This window comes from Lepidochelys olivacea (genome assembly GCF_965140295.1).
Source record: "Lepidochelys olivacea isolate rLepOli2 genome assembly, chromosome: 6".
Taxonomy (NCBI): domain Eukaryota; kingdom Metazoa; phylum Chordata; order Testudines; family Cheloniidae; genus Lepidochelys; species Lepidochelys olivacea.
Window position 1 is genome coordinate 18,585,397 of NC_140416.1, and position 21,408 is coordinate 18,606,804.

A 21,408-nucleotide genomic window follows, 5' to 3' on the forward strand; every position below is an offset into this window, starting at 1 on the left:
TGATTTAAGGAATGTAATTGGATTTGTTTTTCCTGCATAAATAAAAAGTTGATCCCATGTCGTTAAATTCTCCCCTCTCCCGCCTGTAGCTCATAGCTAAACACAGATGCACCTGAAGACATTCACACGTGATCACACGGACATACTCTTACAGAGCAGACACGTTGCAAGGACGTGCAGTGTACATCTCCCCCCACACAGGCCCCACAGCCCCTATTTAGCAAGGAAGTCCCTTTGATTAAAAAAAAATAAACCCTTTCTCCTCCTCTGATCTCCAAGAAGTTCATCCAAGTCCAGCTGATTTTAGGGGGGTTTCAGGACAAGTCCTTACAAAGAAACTTTTTGATTCTGGCATCTACCTGCCTCCTCTATTGACAATATGGTCCCCCTTTAGAAGTTGTGCTGGGGCCTTGTCTTCCCAGAAGCTTGGCACACCAGAAGAGGGACTGGGGAAACAGAGTTTGGTTCTTTTGTGCCTTTCTTGACTACCTGGTAATTCAGAGGCTGTGGGCGGTTTCTTCCCCTCCCATTGCTGGGAGAAGGTCCGAGGTCTGTGAGCCCAGTCTGTGCTAACCAGTGTCTTTAAGAATGACAATTAAAAATAATAGATATGCATAATTAAGTATTGTCCTGGAGGGCTGGATAAGATGGGGACGTATCAAGAGGTGGAAGGGACTTATTGTTTGGAGACGACCTTCACCCTCAAGGTTGCTGCTTTAACCCTTTGTGCTGTTGCTCTGACACCATTGACGACGACAACCAATGCTGGATGAATTCTGACCAGCAGCGAGTGCGTGCAAAGGTTAATCCCGGCGCTTCGGAAGCATGTCGAGGAAGAACTCCGCGATGCCTATGAAATAGACGACTTGCGCGATGCCGAAGAGCGGGGCGATGACCAAGGCTCTGCAGTACGCCCCCTTCAGGAAGGCCAGGGGCCCTTCCTTCTGCCAGATTTTCCTACAGAGGCACAGAGACACCGGTGAGATTCCGCATACGTTGACCCCACCCACTGCCCATCATAGTGTCACTTGTGCTAACGCAAATATTTCCCAAAGTAATTTATTGTCCGTCACCAGAATCAGGATGCTCAGAGTCTAACTGATCGCCATATGTGGGGTTGGGAAGGAATTTCCCCCGGGTCAGATTGGCACAGACCTTGGGGGTTTTTTTGCCTTCCTCTGCAGCATGGGTCACTTGCAGGTTTAAACTAGTGTAAGTGGTGAATTCTCTGTAACTTGAAGTCTTTAAATCAGGATTTGATGGCTGCAGTAACTCAGCCAGAGGTTTTAAGTCTATTACAGGAGTGGGTGGGTAAGGTTCTGTAGCCTGCAATGTGCAGGAGGTCCTATAAGGCAGGATCACAGAGGAAGTGGGAGCTGCTGCAGATCTCAGCCTTAGCTATCTTAGGGTTTTATAGTGCTGCCCACCCTAGGATTTGGGCACTTTGTCATGTTAAAACCAACAGCAATAGCAATACCCCTAGTCAACTCCACAGAGTCTCTGGTTCTGCTCTCTTTTCGGCTTGGGGCTGGGTATTTGTTTTCAAGGTTATTGCTTTTTGGGGAAAGGGGTAGTTGGGGTTTTCTGGTAGAAGGGGACACCTGCCCTATTAACCTCCCCCAAGGACAGGATAAAACCCTTTTAGCCATTCAGATAAAACAATTTAAAAAGAAGCCCTTGGTGCTGCAACTCCCTCCCATTGCCAAGAAGCAGGCAACGGAAGATGCCTAGAACAGAGGCATTGCAACCTGATCGTCTGGTAACCACTGAGGGCACCTTTTACCTGGTGCAGTCTAGGATTCCTGAGTATGTGTCCTCATTCACTCCCCTTTTCAAGGACTGCAGCCTTGTCTTGATTACTGAGGACAGAGAGAAGGAGAAAAGAAGCTTTAAGAACCCTATTCATATTGGCCATGGGCTGCCTCTGGTTCTTTCCCCCCGAAACTTCTGCCGGGTGCTTTACACACTGCTGCATAGCTCTTTAGTAGGCAAGAGTGATCATTTAGGGCCTAGCAAAGCCAAGATGAGATTACTGGGATTATGATCACAGATGAGATTAATCAGAGTATCAGAAAACAAGGGAAAACCTTAACTGTTCCTTTACAAATGGATTTAAAAATCCCCACACAAAACACAAAGAGAACACGATTTTCCAAACTGACTCTGATTTAGGGGTGTCCAGACCTCTTAAGGAGCCTGATTTTCCAAGGCCCAGCACTTTCTGAAAGTCAGCCCTGCCTGCAGTTGGGCCCCCAAAAAAACGGAGACACCAAAAAATCACTAGTCACTCTTAAAAATCTTGGTAATATACGATTACGGGAGGGAAAACAACTTCCTATTGTTTCTCACAGGTTAGCCCTGCAGACAGAGGCGAGACCAAACGGTGTTATTGGAAGGCATACACAGTCTAAGACAATAAGGTAATGGCTTCCCAGGAGCTCACACTGGATGTACAAAAGCCTGAATACACATAAGGCACGTGCTGAGCACACACACACACACACACACACACCCACACACACACACACAATGGTTTCTACACAGAAACATGTCCATCACAAAGACGTGATAATGGCCACTTCTGGTCCTCCACACCGAGAGTGCCCCCTCCATCTGGTTTAACTAACACACACCACTGACAGTGGGGACTCCCATGAGCAGGGGTTGAAGTAAAGGGAAAGCTCAGCTCCTCCTCAGCTGGAAGCAGTGGGCAAGCTCTCTCTCCTGAGCTAGGGGGGAGCTCTGACCTCAGAGATCTCCCTCTTATACACTTGAGGGCATCCTGTGCCAAAAAATTTAAAATTCTGCACACAGTATTTTAAAATTCTGCAAACTTTGTCAATACATAAATGCAGAGGCTCCGGCTTGGCAGTGGGGAGCACAGGTCACTGGATACACGAAAGTGAGAGATCACCCTGCAGCCTCCCAACCCTCCACCCCTGGGACATGGACTCAGTGGTGAGGCTGCACCCAACCCTGACACAGCAGAAGGCCTGGGCCTGCCCCAGAAACACCCTAGGGCCCTGCCCCTCTGCACCAAGTGTGGGGTAGGCAGGCTCAACCAGGAAGGATCCAAATGTGGAGGGGCTCAGTGTGGGGGGGGATGCAGGTAGGGGGTGAGAGGATTCTGTGTGGGACAATCTGGGTGCAGGCAGCTCAGTGGGGGCGGGTCTAGGTGTGTGTGGGAGATCTAGATGCACGGAGGCTCGTTGCGGGGGTTCCAGGGGCAATGGGACTATGCAGGGGCTTCCAGGTGAAAGCGGTTGGGGCTCAGCAGAGAGGTCTGGGTGCTGGGGGAGTGGGCTTGGTGGGGGTCTGGACATGGGGACTCAGGGTGGTGCAGGGGGTGGGGCTCATTAGGGTGGGGGTTTGAGTGCAGGGAGCTCAGTGGGGGGAGGTCTGGGTGCAGGGGGTCTTGGTGCAGGGGGGCTCCAGATGCAGGGGTTGAGGTTCAGTGGGGTGGTGTTCGGGTATGGAGGGCGAGGGGGGGTCTGGGTGTACAGGGTGAGGCTTGGCAGGGGTGTCTGGGTATGGGAGGTCCCGATGCATGGGGATTGGGCAGATGGTAGAGCAGCTCCCCGTACAGTGACCTCTCCCCCTGCAGCTGAGCAGCGATGGGGACAGGAAGCAGGGGAGGATGCAGAGCTTCCTGCAGCTGGGGAAAGTTTCTGGGGGTGGGTCTGACACAGCCCCAGCCACTCCTTGCAGGGGAAGAGGAAGTCCCATCTTCTCCCGCCTCCAACCCAGCCCGGACTAGCAGTTGATCCTGGCTCAGGGTAGGAGCCACTGGTTAGGGTGTTCCCAGCCGTGCAGTGATTTACCTCTCCGCCAGCTGCTCCAGGTGCCTGAAACAATGTACGGGTGCAGCTAGGGAGTGGTGCATGACTGCTCTTGCAGCTTCCCTGTCCGAAAATCATTTTTCTGCGGGGAAGCAAAGAAATCTGCAGGGGGCATGAATTCTGCACACACGCAGTGGCACAGAATTCCCCCAGGAGTACTCTTATGCCTCTTTCCAGGCTGGTGATGTAAGGATTCTTCCAAATCTGGCTGGGGAGTTCATGGGGCTGTGAGCCTTTCTTCTACAGGACTCTCTCTCTCTCCTTGATAGTTCCTTCAGATCACCAGAGGGACATGGAGCCTCCAGTTCTCCCACCTCTCTGTGGGGAGCAAAGGGAGATCCTGCCACTTCCCCTCTCCTAGACAGAATGGCCCTGTCAGTGCTCTCTCTTCTCCTGGTACTACACAGAGGGGTGCATGGGTGAGGTTGGGGCATAAGGGATGTCCCCCTAACACACAAGCCATCTCCTTCCCCCACTCCCACCAGTGCTTGTCTGATTCCAGGGCCGCTTGGGGACATGAACTCTTTGAGTCCTTTGCCCTGTTCCCCATGCCACATCTCATCATACAAGGGGGCACAGGGCCACTTCAACGTTTGACACCAATGTCATTGCAACACAGCCACCATAAGTGGTAAGTTCCTCCTCCTCCTCACTCGATCCATTGCAACCACTGTCCACGAGGGGCCGGGAGCTCCACGATTGGGTGTCCGTGAAACTCCTTGTTGCCACCCTCAGGCTGACAGTGCCTGATCCCACTCAGGACTCACCATCACACGGATTGACAGCCACTGCTGCCGTGCTCCCCGCCAGGCACCCGGATAGGAAGGACACGTAGAATGGGGCCTTGACATCAGGGCTCTTCTGGCCCAGCTTGTTCAGGTTCGCAAACAACGGGAAGTAAACAATGGAAAACGGGACGTCTCTGTAATGGGGGGGGGGGTAGGGAGAAGAGAGATCAGCACAGCTGCACCCCCCAGACCAAGCAGCCAGTCACAGCAGGAAGGGCTGGGAGATTCACAGGTCAAGAACGGTGTCAGGCCAGGCCTCTTTCCCAGCTACTGGAATGACGTGCAAGGAGGTTTGAGAAAGACATTCCCTCTGCAGCTTCTATATCCCACAGACAAGAGTCAGGAGGCAGATCCTCAGCAGATATAATTCGGCACAGCTCTGCCGGAGCCAAGGGAGCTTCACCTATTTACTCCAGCTGAGGATCTGGCCCAGGATGTCCAGAGTTCTAATTTTTTTAAAAGAGTTAAAGTCCCTCCTCCTGCCCGGTCAGTCCCATTGGGTGTTACTACCAATAATTAATTAGTGAGTCAGTCACTTGAGAAGATAAGAGCTTATGTCAAAGCCACTCTCTTCACTGGCTTCCTATGGATCAAATCAAGCTCAAGGTCTTGGTCCTTATCTTCAAGGCACTCCATGGACTAGACCCAGGATAGCCAAAGATCACCTAAGGCTCCAGAGGGAAGACTTGGCACAATGGAACTCTCTATAATAAGGGTAAAGCTCGTCTGCATGGGAGACGGAACTTTCCCAGGGGCTGATCCGAGACTGTGGCACAAACTCCCCTAGGCACTAAGGGCCATCACAAGGCTCACAACCTTCCACTCCAAGGGCAAGGTGCATTTCTTATGACCTGCCTTCTCTAACATGACTACAGAGAAAAATGTGTATTAACAAAGCAAAACGAAAAGTCACCCTACCGAAATGAGACACTCCACTGCTCACATTTTCCCAAGGGCAGAGCATGAGAGAACCACCAACATGTGACAGATATCAGTCACATCTCTTCATGCACGACTACAGTGATCAGTGTGGTATAAGAACCTATGTAGACTAGAAGGAACGCAGACTACCAAGAATTCTCATTCTCTCTCTCTGCCCAACACAAGAGCACTAGGGGCCTTATTCTCCACTCATGTACTCCATTTCTTCCCCAGGGGAACTCCAGTATCACACTGATCTATGGGAGAGGAGAATTGGGTGCTTGATACACATGTTTTTTGTTAGTGACCCAGACGATAATAGAATTGTCCAGTTAATAGCCCCAAATGCAATAGTAGCACCATTGCAAGGAGCAGGGTTTGGGAGGATTACTTCAGTCTTTTATAGATGAAGGTGCTCAGAGTTTCCGCGAGCACAGCCCTACCTTAGCAGCGTGGCCCCAAGGCCCTTGTAAAGCCCCATGATGCCTTTGCTCCGAAGCAGTTCCCTGGTGATTTGCGTCGCCGTGGTCCGTGTCTCCACTACCGACTCTGCTGCCCCAGCGCTGGTGGTGGTGGAGAGCTGGGCTTGTGCTGCCATTAGCTTCTTCTGGGCCGCTGCATGGGAGTGACAGAGTGTTATTTATAAACCTGTGCTATGAAGGGGGAGGGATAGCTCAGTGGTTTGAACATTGGCCTGCTAAACCCAGGGTTGTGAGTTCAATCCTTGAGGGGGCCACTTAGGGATCTCGGGCAAAAATAAGGGACGGTACTTGGTCCTGCTGTGAAGGCAGGGGACTGGACTCGATGACCTTTCAAGGTCCCTTCCAGCTCTATGAGATAGGTATATCTCCATATTAAAAAACACAACTTTCAATTATCACATGGCTCCAGTGCCAAGGCTACACAGGAACTTGGACGTTTCAGAAAGGAAGAGGTCTGTGGTGTAAACTGGATACTGGTGAGAGGGAAGGACTAACAGCACTGGCTGAAGCCAGCCATGCATCCTGCAAGCTCCCTCCCCTCCAGAACTGCAGCACCCCTTCCTCAGTCCTGGGCTCAAGCCCAGCTCTGCCACCACACCTCAGTCCTCATCTGTAACACTGCCCCTGCAGTTCCACTCCTGGGTCTCTCCTGAGCAGACACGGTCAGTCATGCAAGGCTTGTGAGGTGTGGAGAACTGACAATTATAGACTAGGCTGAGTACAAGAGATCAATGCAACAGGGACTTTAAACCCTATTGGGATACAGGTCTTCAGAGGGGAAAGGCCACCAAAGCACCCAAAAAATAAGAAGGGCTCATTCCTAATATCTTCCCTTAAACAACCACTTTAAAATAAAACTGAAGAGAACCCCGAAATAAAGTACCCTAGATCTACGCACTATGCTACCTATCTCCCATTACCTTTCAAACCCAAGTGTACTTCTGCCGTTTGGTCAGTAGATGGAGCACATATCAATCCCTCAGCCCACACACATACAGAACAAGGTTTGCATTAAAATTGGCAAGGGAAGGTTCTTGGGGAGAAAAAAGGAAAAGAGAAACTCTCTGGGCTCATGGGGTGTTTGGGTTATGAGGTTCCAAAATTAGGATGTGACATTACTATGTGTAATCATAATGGTACCTCCACAGAGGAAAGTCCCTGGATGTGCAGTTGTTATGTACACATCACACTGGGCATACGGTCTCCGAGGGACGCTGGGTATGACAATTTAGCCGGTTTGCAGAATGGAACCCTACAGAGAACATGGATGCCAAGCTGGAAGAATCCTGATCTAAGCTGGCTGCAGCCTGGAGCCAGAAATACTTCCTGATGGGCAAATGCGTGGGGGCCACTGTGGGTTAGCTGAGTAGCACCATTACCTGATGGGCATTGTTTAGGCGATTTTAGGACCTAAGCACCATCCGTGGCAGGACTCCAGAAGAGATTTAGGTTTTAGCAACACTTCTCTCCTTTCTGTTGTTTTAAGTAATTATCTTATAATTCTATTTAAATTATTTCTACAAAGACACTAGTGCCAGCACATGGTGGACAGCTGGTGCATAACTAACAGCTCTGTCCACGCGTCTCACGTGGGCTCCAACAGGACTTCTCCGTAGTCTTAACTCCCTTCCCCGTCCCCAGCGCTGCCCATGAATCTCGGAACTGACACACCACACTGTTTTGTGCTCATGATCCCCTTTCCCTTCCTGTAGCTCTGCCAATTCGCCCCAGTCCTGACCTGCAACACCACCTGCTACCCCAGTCCTGGGTTCCTACACAGTTCTGCCTATGAACCTCGACCTTTACCTGCAGCACCCTTTGCTATTCTAGCCCTAGGCCTCTCCTGAGCAAAGAACACCAATGGTGGCAAATGGTACAATGCTTCTCTACTAGAGAGCAAGCGGAGATCAAATTCCATTCCCTGGCCACACGTGCCTTTGTTTGTCCCTTTCTGTGAGTGGATTACGCGTGCTCCAACCCTGAACCAGAGCTCTCCTTTCACTCTCACAAGGGAGAGTCTTCAGTTTCCTCTCAACCTCGTGAGTCAGAGACTCCACTCTGAGATCAGAGAGGAAACCAGTACCCAGAGAGGCAAGGAGGATACGGGACAATGGTACATAGAGTCCCACAGAAAGAGCAGGACTGAAACGGTCCCTCCCTCCCCCTGGGAGCAGCAATGCCCCACACGGGGAGCTTCCTTCTCTATTCAGAAGAAGCTGATTGAAGCTTGTTCTCATTCCCTCACAAGAAAAACAGATGAGCTGCAGGACGGGGCTTCTGCAGGCAACAAGCCACTTGTGACGGGCTAGGGGAGGAGGGGATAATGGGGTGAGACGCAGAGGGGAAAGTGTCAGAGGACAAGCACAAGGGGACGTTAAACCCTTCTCCTGTGGCATTAACGGAGGAGTTTTAATAATTCATAAGCTGAATGTGATCATCTCTACAGCATGCACAGCAGCCCGCCTAGCCCCTCCCATGACTTAAGCACAGGTAGTGAAAATTGCTTCCTCGTGCCACTAGAGGAGGCTCTAAGAGGCCTGCAGGGAAGAGCATGAGGAAAGCTCTGTTACAGCTTAAGACCCCTCTGCAGAAGGGAGCAGTGACCTCTACGCTCATTCCCTCCCCTTCTCTCACAATCTCTCTCCCCACCCCTGCTGAATCCCCTCAAGAGGTATCCTCCACTGCCCGCCTGTTGTACAAGGAAAGAAGAGATGTGCAAGGTACCAATTCGGCCTGCATCCTGCAGCTGGATTTTGAGCATCTCCATGGGAGTGGTGACAATCACCTGGCAGGTGCCTGCCCCGCAGCCGGCCAGCATCTCCCTCAGCAGCGTCAGCTTCTTCCTGCCCAGCAAAAGAGAGATTCAGTCAGAAGATCTGGCTCAGAGTAACGTGCCCCTGGAACAACACAGACAGCTTGGTTCCCTCTAAGAGAGGCCAGCTCTCAGTGCAAGGCTCCATCCCCATGGTGATGGAATTACAGGACGGGGCCACAGCACTGATGCACAGGTACCACCGGCTGGGACTCAAAGTGGAGGTTGTCTTAACTGGGCACAATGAGCCAGCTGGTGTCATAAAGGCTGGGTGTTTTGGTCCAACATAATCTGCTCTGGAGCAGGGGAGCTGACAGCTCCCCCATACACTGAGCTCCCAAGTCAGTCACAGGTACCAGAAATTGCCACAGGGCCATTAGCCTTTAACGGCCTGCAGCTGCAGATGTCAGCAACCAGCAACATGTTCTCCTTCACCTCTTCCAAAAAGCCAGAACCCCACAAAATAACAGAGTCAAGACTTCAAAAAGGAACTGCTGAGTTGGGGTGTTCAATTTAAGACATCTTACTGAGGCCTAATTTGCAGAAAGTGATGAGCACCTGCCCTTTGAGAATCAGGTCCCCTTAAAGCACCAAAGATGGGTACCCAAGATCATGGTCAAAAAAGTTGTATCAGAAAATCAGCCAGAGGTTTTTTGTTGACTGCCATAGCCAGGCACCCTCTCTTAGGGCTCGTCTACTCTAAAAGATTAGGTTGGTTTAACTACTTCGCTCAGGGGTGAGAGCAGCATTGTCAAGCTGACCTGCATTGTCAAGCTGACCTAAGTCCCCATGTAGACAGCACTAGGTCAATGGAAGAATTCTTCCGTCGACCTGGCTACCCACTTTTCAGGCAGCTGGATCACCTACTCCGACGGGAGACTCCATCCCGTCAGCACAGGTAGCATCTACACTGAAGTGCTATAGTCGCACAGCTGTGCTGCTATAGTGTTGTAAGGTGTTGTCTACACTTACAAAAGACTCAGTGTCAAGGTGTTATCCCAAATTTGTCCTACCTTAAAAAAAGTAAGTTATATAATAATCTGATAACAAGAGACTTCTGTATCCTAAATATTTACTACAAAAATCTACCATGATGAAAAATAAACAGCCAAAACACTATTTTTTTTAATAGGAGCTACTCTAAAGCAATGTTTTTGCTCTTCCTGATGGCTCTGTAGCAATATTCCAAGGTGGTACCGATACCACTGATGATACAGACACAAAGTCAATTTGGGTTAGCAAGACGTACTGCTGCATTTATATAAATACAATCCCATTCGCTTGTTCACAAAATCATAACAATATCCCACTGCATTGACCCAAACACTTGAACAGCCATTGTGTTTTGGGCCAATACTGTGTTTTGAGGGTTAACTCCAGCTCTCTACAAAAGAGGGAAGAGGGCCCTGAATGGTTTCCAAGTAGAATAAGAACAAACACATCAGTAAGTGATGGGAGGGGGGTAGAATCAGGTTTATTTTAAAGCCTCTAAGAGAGTCTTACAAGCAATAAGATGTATGAATGTTGTGTGACATTCTCAGGGCACCCAGAGTTGAGAGTCACCTTGTTACCCCTCCCATCAGCAAGAGGGAGCCCTTTTTTGAGGCAGTAACCTGGCCTGCCAGCCCCTCAGTCACTCAAGCTCTCTCCTCTGGGCTATGCCAGCCCTTATTTCACCTTGCAAATTAACAAGAGGTGCACCCCAACCCCCAAGTCCCTTTGAATTGTTCCCCTGTGATATCCCCACCCCTGACACTGGCTACATGCATAAATCCCAGACCCTGTGCACCCAAAGGTGCAGTGTACCCCAGTTTAACCTTAAACACTCCTCCTGCAAACCAGCCAGCACTTTTGAGCATTTATAATAAAACAAAATAAGGTTTATTTATGAATAAAAATTTAAATAGAAAGAAGAGTGTGCTGGAAACAAGTAGTTAAAATTAAAAAAAAAAAAGTCAAAAAATGAACCGGGATCTACACTTATCAATTGTTACCTTTCCTAGCTAATAACGTAGATTTCCTCCCGAAGTTCAGTCTATTGCAGAGCTGGCTGGTTTCTCAAGAACCAACAGCCAAAAGTTCATGAAAGCACCCCCCCATCCCGGCCAGGGATTTTCTTCAGTGAATGGATACAAAGTGCCTTATCCTACATTGTGTTACACTGAAAACAGACTGGTTTCTATTCACAGGCAGGGTGAACCCTGCTTGCTACAGTTTCTTTTCTACCTTTCCATGGTTTCAAGTGTTTGTCACAGTTTCTGATGGTTTTCCACTGACTGTGGCAAGGGTAGACAACAGAACCTTGCGTTACCCGGTTGGCTGATTAGGGAGGGGTGACAACTCTCTTTTGCTTGATTGGGTCATCACCGAGACACATGACCTCCTGGTGACTAATCTCTGCTCCAAGTCCAGACAGCGTACTTTCAATATTCCCAATATACATTATCCCTTAAACATTATCCGCTCATACATCTCGCAACGATTAGGAGTCTTGAGATACCTTACATGCTACTCTTTATGGATAAAAATAGCCCATGAGACGTGTTTGGTGTAGAGAGTTTGTCAGGTCTTCAGTTACAGCTGTTTGCAAAGAACAGGGGAACCTTTGCCAACAGGTCTCTGTATCACATATTGAACTTAATGAGCCAGACCCTCAGACAGTGCAAACTCAGCACAACTCCGCTGGTTTAAGTAGAGTGATGCTGGATTTACACTAACAAATAATGGTTTGAAAGCATCCTTCAAGCCCAGACTATAAATGAGCTCCTGGAAGCATCACACTGTTTCCACACTATCACCTCAAACACAATACAGTGCACTTAGCAGTGGCTCTTAGATCCAGTGAGTTGTCAGCATCTCCTGCCACAGAGAAGAATCAGGTGGCATGAGAAATATCCTCACTCCCCTCTCCTCAGCAACATTCAAACAAACATTCAGCAAAATGATTAGGGGACTGGAACACATGAGTTATGAGGAGAGACTGAGGGAGCTGGGATTGTTTAGCCTGCAGAAGAGAAGAATGAGGGGGGATTTGATAGCTGCTTTCAACTACCTGAAAGGGGGTTCCAAAGAGGATGGCTCTAGACTGTTCTCAATGGTAGCAGATGACAGAACGAGGAGTAATGGTCTCAAGTTGCAGTGGGGGAGGTTTAGATTGGATATTAGGAAAAACTTTTTCACTAAGAGGGTGGTGAAACACTGGAATGCGTTACCTAGGGAGGTGGTAGAATCTCCTTCCTTAGAGGTTTTTAAGATCAGGCTTGACAAAGCCCTGGCTGGGATGATTTAACTGGGAATTGGTCCTGCTTTGAGCAGGGGGTTGGACTAGATGACCTTCTGGGGTCCCTTCCAACCCTGATATTCTATGATTCTATGATTCTCCCCCACCCCTTTAAAGCTCCCTCAAGGCTAAATTCACCTATCCAGTGATGTGACAGGATTGCTAGTCAGGCTGCTGCCTGCAGCTAATCCCCCATAGCCTTCATGTCAGCTGTTCAGATTTCTCTACCTCACATCTGCTCTGGGGGAGGATGTCAGTGGAGGGGATTATGGGCATAAAGCCACAGTGAGGATTATCAATGACTAAAGATAGATTTCTCCCTCGAGAACAAAGGAAGGAATTTCTCACTGAGTTTGCTTCTCAAAGCCTGGGCACGGGATGTTCAATGAATCGCTGAACTATTAGACAGCCACCTACAGAGAGTCTGGGTCCACATGGACCTTTTCTCCCCTTCATTGAGGTGTTTTAAGAGACTCAGTGAGGAAGAAGTAGTCGTCTGCATCTGAAGAAGTGGTTTTTACCCACAAAAGCTTATGCCCAAATAAATCTGTTAGTCTTTAAGGTGCCATGGACTCCTTTTTGTTTCAGTGAGGAAGTGGGTATTTTCCTAGGGCAGTTGACCCTCACCACTGGATTGAGGGCTCTGAATATTTGGGAGAGTTATTCAGCAAGCCTCTGATTGTACAACAGCCCAAGAAGCAAGGTCCTCACTCCTTTTAGTCACTCAGGAGCCAGGCAGGGTTGTGTGCAATTGAAGGTGAAGGTCAAATAAACACTCAATGTTCTATCAGCATCATCAGGACAAATAGATTTCACCCACTACCCCCTGGACACTAGGCAAAGGGCCAGCACCTCCACTGTTATATGTCAGTATGACTCCACTGACTTCTATGGCACTATGCTGACACACACCAGCTGAGGAGCTGTGCATACACCATTTTTAAAAAGGTACCAGATCCTGTGTGTGTCTATGCATCGCCCTAGGTGCCTAAATACGACAGTAAACAGTGAATTGTGGACCAGATCCTCAACTGGTTTAAACTGGCATAGAGCAACTGAGTTCAAAAGGAGTCTCACTTAATTTACCCCCGTGGCAGTCTGACCCTATCAACGCAGAGACCATTTACCATTCCTGCATCCAGTGTAAAATAGAACACCTTCTGGCAAGCATGCGTCAGGGCTCAGTACTGTGGCTGTGGAAGCCATCCTTTTGGATTTCCTAACATATGTCATAAAAGCTGCAACCTTAAGGCACCGTGTTCCATCCTCAAAGACCGCTGAACGGTGGTCTTCAAACCACCCCCATGCACACGTGCCAGCCTGAGACAAAGAATGAGGATTTTCAACCTGAGTCAGTGATCTTTTGAGAAGGCTGTAAGCAATTGGAATGGCAAAGCAGAGCACGGGGGAGTGCACCCAGATCTCAACTCCTGGCAGCACCAGCTCATGCATTGTGTGGGTAAGCAAGAAATACCCCAAATAGTATCTGAATTGGCACCCTGTTGTGTAGCATCGGTGGGCAGAGGGTTAAACAGCGGTCATGTTCTAGCCCAGCGCTGACAATACTTCCGTGATGGGAGAAAAGATGGATGTGAGAGAGACAGCCCCGTCACCCCCAAGAAATAGTCACCTCTGGGGTGGAACACAACAGCTGTTTAACCGCACATATCAATACTACACAAACATACAGGGCTGATCCAAAGGCCATTGGAGTCAATGGGCGTCTTACCATGGGCTTTGGATCAGACTTCTAATACATTTGAACCTTTTGGGAAGAGTGCAAGACATTATAAAATAAAGAGGAATCAGGGACAAACTTGGGATCTGATGGAAAAAAAAATATTTCCATCAGGAGCCGGCAGAAGGGTTGGGTTGCCTGCCATTTAGCAGCATTAGTCCCCAGCACGCTCTGCGAACTAATAAGTCTCACATTTCTGTTCACCGAGCAAGACAATCCTGTGTACACAGGGCAAGAAAGAGGAAAAAATACCCATTTCCCTGCAGAATTCACTTCTGTCAGCAAAGAAGCAATTAACGCAATTGTGCTGAGCTTGCTAGGAACCAAAATCACTGAATCTGCAGCTTTCCAGGCCTATTCCAGAACAGCAAACAAAGCGAAGGTCAAGATAAGAAAAAATGTATCTCAGAGGGAAATCAATGATGATAATGTGCCTTGGAGAGGAGCAGTCAGCAACCCAGACGGCCGGACACTGGGATATTCTGTAAGCAAACCACATCTTTTGTAACAAACCGAGACAGTTTTCAACCCACTGAGGCCAAAATACTGGGCAGAGCCTAAATACGAGAAACCCTACATGACTGCCACCGCCCACCACAGCTGTACAGCACACTGAGTTTAGCAGACAAGGGATGTAGCCCTGTGGGGCAGCTTAAAGGCTGCTCTCAGTGCAAATGCTTGTAGAGGCTGAGATTCAAGGCTAAGATTTCCAGAAGTGACTGCTGAGTGTGAGTGCCCGGCATGAGACACCTTAAAGGGGCCCAATTCTCAGACAGTGCTAAGCACCCAAGCTCTGAAAAATCCGTTCTCTTTAAAACAGGCCTCAAGTTGGGCACCCACAAATAAAACATTTTAAATGCATGTTGATGTAAAGGGTTCTTATGTACATGTTTGAGCGCTTTCCTCAATGGGGCCCTAGCAACTCCTCTCCTGTTTACATATTGCACAAACACAGCTGCTATCTTATCGATTGGTGTATGTACCTGGGCCTCCCACTGTGGGAAAGAGCATGCAGAAACTTCCAGCTTCAGGGAGGTGCAGGAAAAACGCCCGTCTCCATTCTCTGTAGACTGGAAACCCCCTATTCTCCCTTTCCTGCCTTCTCCTAGTCTGAGGGGCCTCAGAAAGGACAGATCTGTAAGAGGAGCAGAGTGAGAACTCCCATGTGGCTCCTCTGTCTACATAGTTCTTGGAGCCCCAGAGAACTTCCTAGCTGAAACACCAAAATCAGAGGATGATGTCAGCTCTAATGATGGGGATGAGGCACAAATCTGAAGAGACACAGAATTCCTGTCAAGGTTTTTTTGCATCTGTGACACACACAGCAAGTCCCAAGCAGAACAAAACTGGGTCGGCTGCAACCTGGAGGATATTACAGCATCCTCCTGGCTGGGTTCCACTTCAAAGAGATCTTACAAGCATGAGGCCTGCTGCACCCGGCTGCTCATGGTGGACTCCCTGGCTGGACACAGCAAGGGGTAAAAAGAAGCTTTTCTTCTGTAAAGTCAAAACACAGAAACAAAAGCACAGGGGGAAATGCAGCAATACTGGTCTCACTGCCAAGTGGGGATGGGCACAGCTAGATTTTAATGTCACGTCCCTCTATTAAAACCCACACTTGAATTATAGCAGAGGAAATATAAAATACATAATCGGTCTATTCAGAGTTTCATAAGACACTCTGGGGGGGGGGGGGGGGGAGAGGAGGAGGAGAAGAGGAATGTACCAGCAGTAACCAATCCCCAATCATGAGACATCCCCAGCCCTTAAAGTGCCCCCAGGATTTCGAGTACAGTCTCAGTCAACCTTCTGTGACTGTCTGACTGGGACATGCACAGTTATGCCTAGTGGTCAGAGCAGGAGGCAGCCAGGAAGGAACCAGAGCCCCGGGTCAGTCCAAGCCAGAAATCAGAAGGTGGAGCTGAGGGTCAGAGCTGGGTTACTTGCAGTGTGGCAAGGCAAGGCTGGGAACACCAAGTCGCAGGACCTATCACAGACATCGGCAAATACCTGGTGCAGCCACTATACTGTTGCTAAGTTTAAGAGCCCATCTGTTGCCCCTTTTACCAATTAGGTGTAGCTAATCAGGTGGTCTATTACAGGCCTCCTGTGCTCACTAGGTTGCCTGGAGACTGGCTCTGCAGCAAACCCTGACTCCTGACACAGCCCACATCTTTGAAGCAATTAATTTTTGCTGGTCGCTCAAGGCAGGTTCATGGTAAGACTGCACTTTTCTGTGGAAAATAACGATAGCTGCATGCTCTGTGGATTGCACAGTCACTCAAGGATAGTTTGTTTGCCGTCATATAGCATCTGCAACAATACATCTCTCTCTCTCACACACACGCAGAACTTTATTTACGTGTGTGCGCAGGCTTTTTATCAGACAAGCAACGCTGACTCATGCAAATCCTGAGCATACTTCCAGCTGGGCAGCCACTGGCAGATCGACAGTTAAGACATTCAAATTCAAACTGCCAGAGAAGATCTTTGCAGCTTCTCTTTTTTCAGACTGCGGGAGCTGCAATCACGTCACTAGGCTGGGCACCAGCCAAAGCCAGTATGTATTTTAAGAGCACTGTATCTGCATGTACAGAACTACTAACTGTTCCAGCAAATATGACCTGTTCCGCTCATGCAAGGACCTCCATGGCCATGTTCCTGCACCACGTAAAACTCAACTTCAGACAACAGGCCCTTGGACTAAAATAAACCACCCTAAACAAATGCCTTTGCAGAGCTCTCGTGCTACTTACCATCCTTGTAATCACACGCGCAGGAGTGGAAGCGCATTCACCTGCCGTGCAGCGTGCAGCCATGCCTTTCTCCAAGACAGCAGTGTGTTATTCATGTCTAGGTCTTGGACCAAGAGCTTGCCCAAGGCGCTGCTGATCGACAGCCCTGGAGTTCTTGCTTTAGTCACAGACCAGGTGCCACAGGCTTAGCCACGTTACAGGGCAGGGTGGATGCAGCTCATGCTGGCACGGTCACTAAGGTCCCTTACTCTGTGATTAAGCAGAGTAGTTTGGTCTGCTGGGTTGCCAGCCCTGCCCTACAAGCCTGGCTTGCAGGGAAGAGGGCAGAGGAGAGGGCATTTGCCCCCACAAAGGAAAAGAGCTGCCTTGATGGAAAAATTCACCACAGCGAGCAGTTTGAGGAAAGGGATCAAACACAAGGTGAATGAGGGAGGAATTGTAGGGGGCATACGCTTGGCTTCATGAATGGGACAAAATGGCCCCCTTCAGTCATCTTATAGTTAACCACACGTGGCGTCTGCCATAGCTCGGAGAAGGTCCAGTGAACTGTAAGGCAGCAGCAGGGGAAGAGCACTACATGGGGCAAACTCTTTTTATAGGTTACGCTCTCTGCATCCCAAGGCACTTAAGAGTTACAGGGAGAAAAGGATGCAGACAGAATGGCTATGCAGCAGCTTCTAATGGCCCTTATGCTACCCAGGAGACCTTACTGCCCATTCAGCCACCTCCCACTTTCCAGACATAACACAAAGACCTTCCAGACCTCACTCCATTTTAAAATCAGATCTAAATCCGAGCACCTACCGCAGACATGGGGTAGTCCGTATTCAGTAAGGGACAGCCTAGAGAGCCCCCTTTCTGGAGAGGAGAGGAGAGGAGAGGAGAGGAGAGATGTTCCCATCCCTCTGAGGACACGGGTAAACTACCCACCACCACTACCACATCTGGGCATGAGCTCACACTTCCTGCTTTCGAACCAGGACTCTCCCCGCAGAGTGCTCCAGCTGACCGGAAACACACTGTTCCAGAGCAGACGCCTCACTGCATTTCTTCTCTGGCCTTGACTCTCACTCCCCAGCACCAGCCAGCATCTACCCGCTGCTGCAGGGCAGGGCATGCGGCAGGCTGAGCCAGCACCTGCCTTTCCCTCTCCCTCTTGCAGGGGGATCCAAGGACAGTGCTGCAGGAAAACACCTCCCTTAATCCACAAGGTCAGTGAGAAAGGAAAAACACCATTCAAACCCTACAGAGCTTCAAAGCTCACCCAGGGCTGGGCAGTGAGAGAATCAAGCAGGGACCATTCACGTTTCTCATGCAGACAGGACCAGCTCTGGCTCCCCAAGAGCCTATTCATGCTCTAGGCTGTCACCTTGGCTGGGGATCAGAGTTGGTTGTGAAGGAGCTTTGCCAGCAGCAAAGACCGCACATGGTGCTTTCCCCCAGCACTGCAAGGGAAACAGGAAGAGACAGGGGAGGGAGGGGCAACGTGCACCCACTCAGCACGACAGCTCGGCCTTCGTGTTCGGTGGTCTGGGACCTTTTATTTGAATGCAACAGATTAGGCCTGAGTGGCAGCTTCCGTACTTTATTGATTCCTAGAGGCATCTAATTGGGCGCATCGCCCAGTACAGCCTGAGAGTCCCCTGGTGCGATCCATTACTGCAGTGCCTTCCATGACACTGGGTCAAGGCAGCTACTCATCACTTTAGTGGGGTGTGTGTGTGTGTTATATCTGCAATATTTCACAATGAAGATGAAGAGGGGCTGGTAGCACTGGCTATTGCCAGGCACACAGTGGGACCCTCCCAACTCCCCATCGTGCTCTAACACAGCAGAGTCTTAAGTTAGATCCCTGCTGGCTATCCTAGTCCTGGGCCTCTCTCAAGCAGAGCCTGCCAAATCACCCCCCAAGTGCCTGGTGTTTTAGTGATGGGGGTAAATGCAAGGCAATTCGTAGCTGAGACCATATGCAACTGGATTCTCATGCCACCTAGACCAGTACCCAACCAAGCTATCCAGAGCTAGGGGAGTAACTGCACCAGCTATTTCACAGACTCCAAGACTGTTTGGGTTGGAATAGAAAGGTTGCAGCTAACTGCAGAAATGGAGCTTTCCTAAATTAATGCAGTGCCCGTCCCTGCCACAGCATGCATACAGGAACAGCACGAGGAACATGGAGAGGCCTATTAATCCTAACCACAACAACCCCACACACTCACACTCAGCCCCAGCACTGCCCACCTCCTCCCTTATGCAAGGGAACCAGGAGCCTAAGAGAAATCAAAACTGGAAGTCCATTCCCAAAGCTCCTACTACACTGTTGTACTTGACTCCAAATGTAAGCCATGCTAACCAGCCTGTGTACTGCCTGGGGCTGCCTGTCACAAAAAGCCAGACAGTCTTGGGGTGTGTGAAAGATTCAAGGTACAGTCCTTTCCTCTTCTATTCAAAGCTCTAGAGGCTTCATGGGTAGGATCCAGCCTTCCTAATGCTGAAAGAGTCAGCACTAAACATTGATCTGCCAGGATGCTAGCTACATTGAAATGTAGGCTTGCCAGAGGATGCTATTTCTCTGCCGGTCTCAACTGATCACTCTCTGGATCACCTGGTTGAAAAGATACTCCAAGGGTAAATGACTGGCAGCTCCAGGCCATTCTCCCCTCCTTTCAACGTGATCCTTCCAAAGCCTGTGGTTAGCCTCTGGTCCTCAGATAACCTAATGTTAATAGCAAGTTAACAATCTGCAACATCTTGTGCTGTGCAACATCTGGGCTCAGAACCAATGCAATCACAGCTCTGTCTCCACTCCAAGCTTCAGACTTAGCTACTTGGAACAAGGACAGATTAAGGACATATCCTCTCCCTGTTTGTACATAGCACAGAATAGCTACAGCTACTGAAAAAGAAACTTAAAATCTAAGGAAAAAACCCATGATGAGTAATTACAGGACTATTGTCGGTGAATCATATGGATCCTCAAGTATGAACATTAACTTGTGATTTAATGACCCCAGAACAACCAAAAAGTCACATACATAAAAGATATAATGGACCAGACCCTCAGCGGGGGTAAATCAGCATGGCTTCATTGACATCAATGAGCTACCCTGATTACACTGTCTGAGAATCTGGCCTGGTACATTATGTGGAGCTGATAAATCAAAGAATTGGTAATCGGATACAGAGCTTTTCAGCTGTAGGTCTCTAGTGCAAATCCAACTCAGGTAGCTAGTGCTCAAGAGCTGTACCCTATACATGACCATTATTTATTGGCTCGTGTGAAACAGGTATCTAATTCCTAGGGGACAAGCCTCCACACCACAGAAGTCCCTACCACAGATTGCTCTCTTATCAGCAGGGTCAGAGAGGTCAAGGACTGAATGGGCCACAGACCCTGAACTGTCCCCTGGGCTGGAGCAGAGATATCTTGGCAAAACGAGCAGTAGCTATTCAATGGATACAGGACTTCAGACTTCATGGCTATCAACCTGGCACCTTTCCCTGGCACTGAATTCACATGAACAAACATTAAATTAAGCCTGTTTTATTGACTTATGACCTTTACATGCAGGTGAAGTAGCAAATACCAATATTGGAGAATCAAAATTCACTCCCACTCCCAGCTGCCAAATATCTTCAAAGAAATCAAACCCCGCAAGATTGCAAAGCCACGAGCTGGTGCTAAGCTTGGGGCCTTCGACCATCCAGAACTCGATTCACCACCCGCTCAGAATATAGTCATTGCAAAGGTGGGAGGGGCAGAGGAGCGTCCAATAAGGGGTTGAGAAGGAGGGACCATCCCAGCGGTTACGTGGCCAGTTGCTGAGGCTATGTTCCTGTGCAGACGCTTTCTGTGGAAATTCTGGCTACAGGAACCCTGGCTGAGATTTGGAACTATTTCTGGGAGCTTCAATAAAACCCTCCAGGGAGGGGCCTTTTGCTTTCAGTTCTGTACACAGCGCACACAGAATGCTAGTGCTGGCTGAACCGGTTCAAAGATGAATCCCATTCAGAACAGCAGGTTGCCCAACTGGGCTTCCCCAGGTTATTCAGAGCAGACCAGTCCCAGTGAGCCCACATCCTAGCACAAATCCCATTCCAGCACTGCCAGTGGTGCAAGCCACCCACTCACCCATCTTTGGAGAGATGATAGCGGAAGAAGTCATTGGCCGCTAGCTTGATGGCCTTTTCTGGTGTCACTAGAGTCAGGTTCACCGCAGCCCCTGGGAAAGAAACAAAGGAAAGGAACACTGTAGCAGCAGGAAAGACTTGTTATCTGCACACATTCAGGAGCGCAGTGGGTAAGCTTTAGTGGAGTTTAAGTCAAAACCGGGCTAGGAACAAGACGGGAAAAGGTTTCAAAAGTGCCCAAGGGATTTAGACACACAAATGCCACTGAAAGTCAACGTTGGGCTCTTTTGAAAACCTCCCCTGAAGCGTCCCATTTCCACTTTAAACAAGCTTTTTATAATTTCCATGGCATTGGTGCAGCCCACAAATTCAAATCCCACTGAAGTCAAAGGAAAGACTCCCACTGATTCCAGCAGGCTTTGGATCAGGCCCCCAAGGAGGAAGTACACATTTTATGAGCCCTGCAGGCATCCTGTTAATGCTGTTTCCCAGCTGGGAAGCATCAAGCCCCCCAGAACAAGACTGTCACACTTAATTTGCCTGCAAGTCAGGTAACATATATAGGCCAGAGGCTGTGAAAGGCTCAGGGCCTGATCCAAAGCCCATTGAAGTCAATAGGAGTCTCTCCGGAGACTTCAGTGGCTTTAGATCAGGCCCTTGG

The 21,408-nt window shown here is 49.2% G+C and overlaps 1 protein-coding gene across 5 annotated transcripts in view; it reads right to left on the reverse strand.

The window, feature by feature from the left end:
- The window catches only part of SLC25A22 (solute carrier family 25 member 22), a 76,346-nt gene continuing 54,938 nt past the window's right edge, over nt 1-21,408 (reverse strand). For 4 of the 5 annotated variants that reach the window (XM_084632544.1, XM_084632546.1, XM_084632545.1 and 1 more), the window contains 6 exons: nt 20,749-20,839; nt 8,755-8,873; nt 5,992-6,163; nt 4,607-4,761; nt 1,784-1,859; nt 1-957 (listed from right to left, as the gene is read on the reverse strand). In XM_084632544.1, the coding sequence (XP_084488670.1) occupies nt 804-957; nt 1,784-1,859; nt 4,607-4,761; nt 5,992-6,163; nt 8,755-8,873; nt 20,749-20,839 (767 nt within the window). In that variant the 3' untranslated portion in view covers nt 1-803. Of the gene's footprint in view, nt 958-1,783; nt 1,860-4,606; nt 4,762-5,991; nt 6,164-8,754; nt 8,874-17,420; nt 17,584-20,748; nt 20,840-21,408 lie in introns of those variants that run through there. The other variant, XM_084632547.1, reaches the window with a different exon arrangement.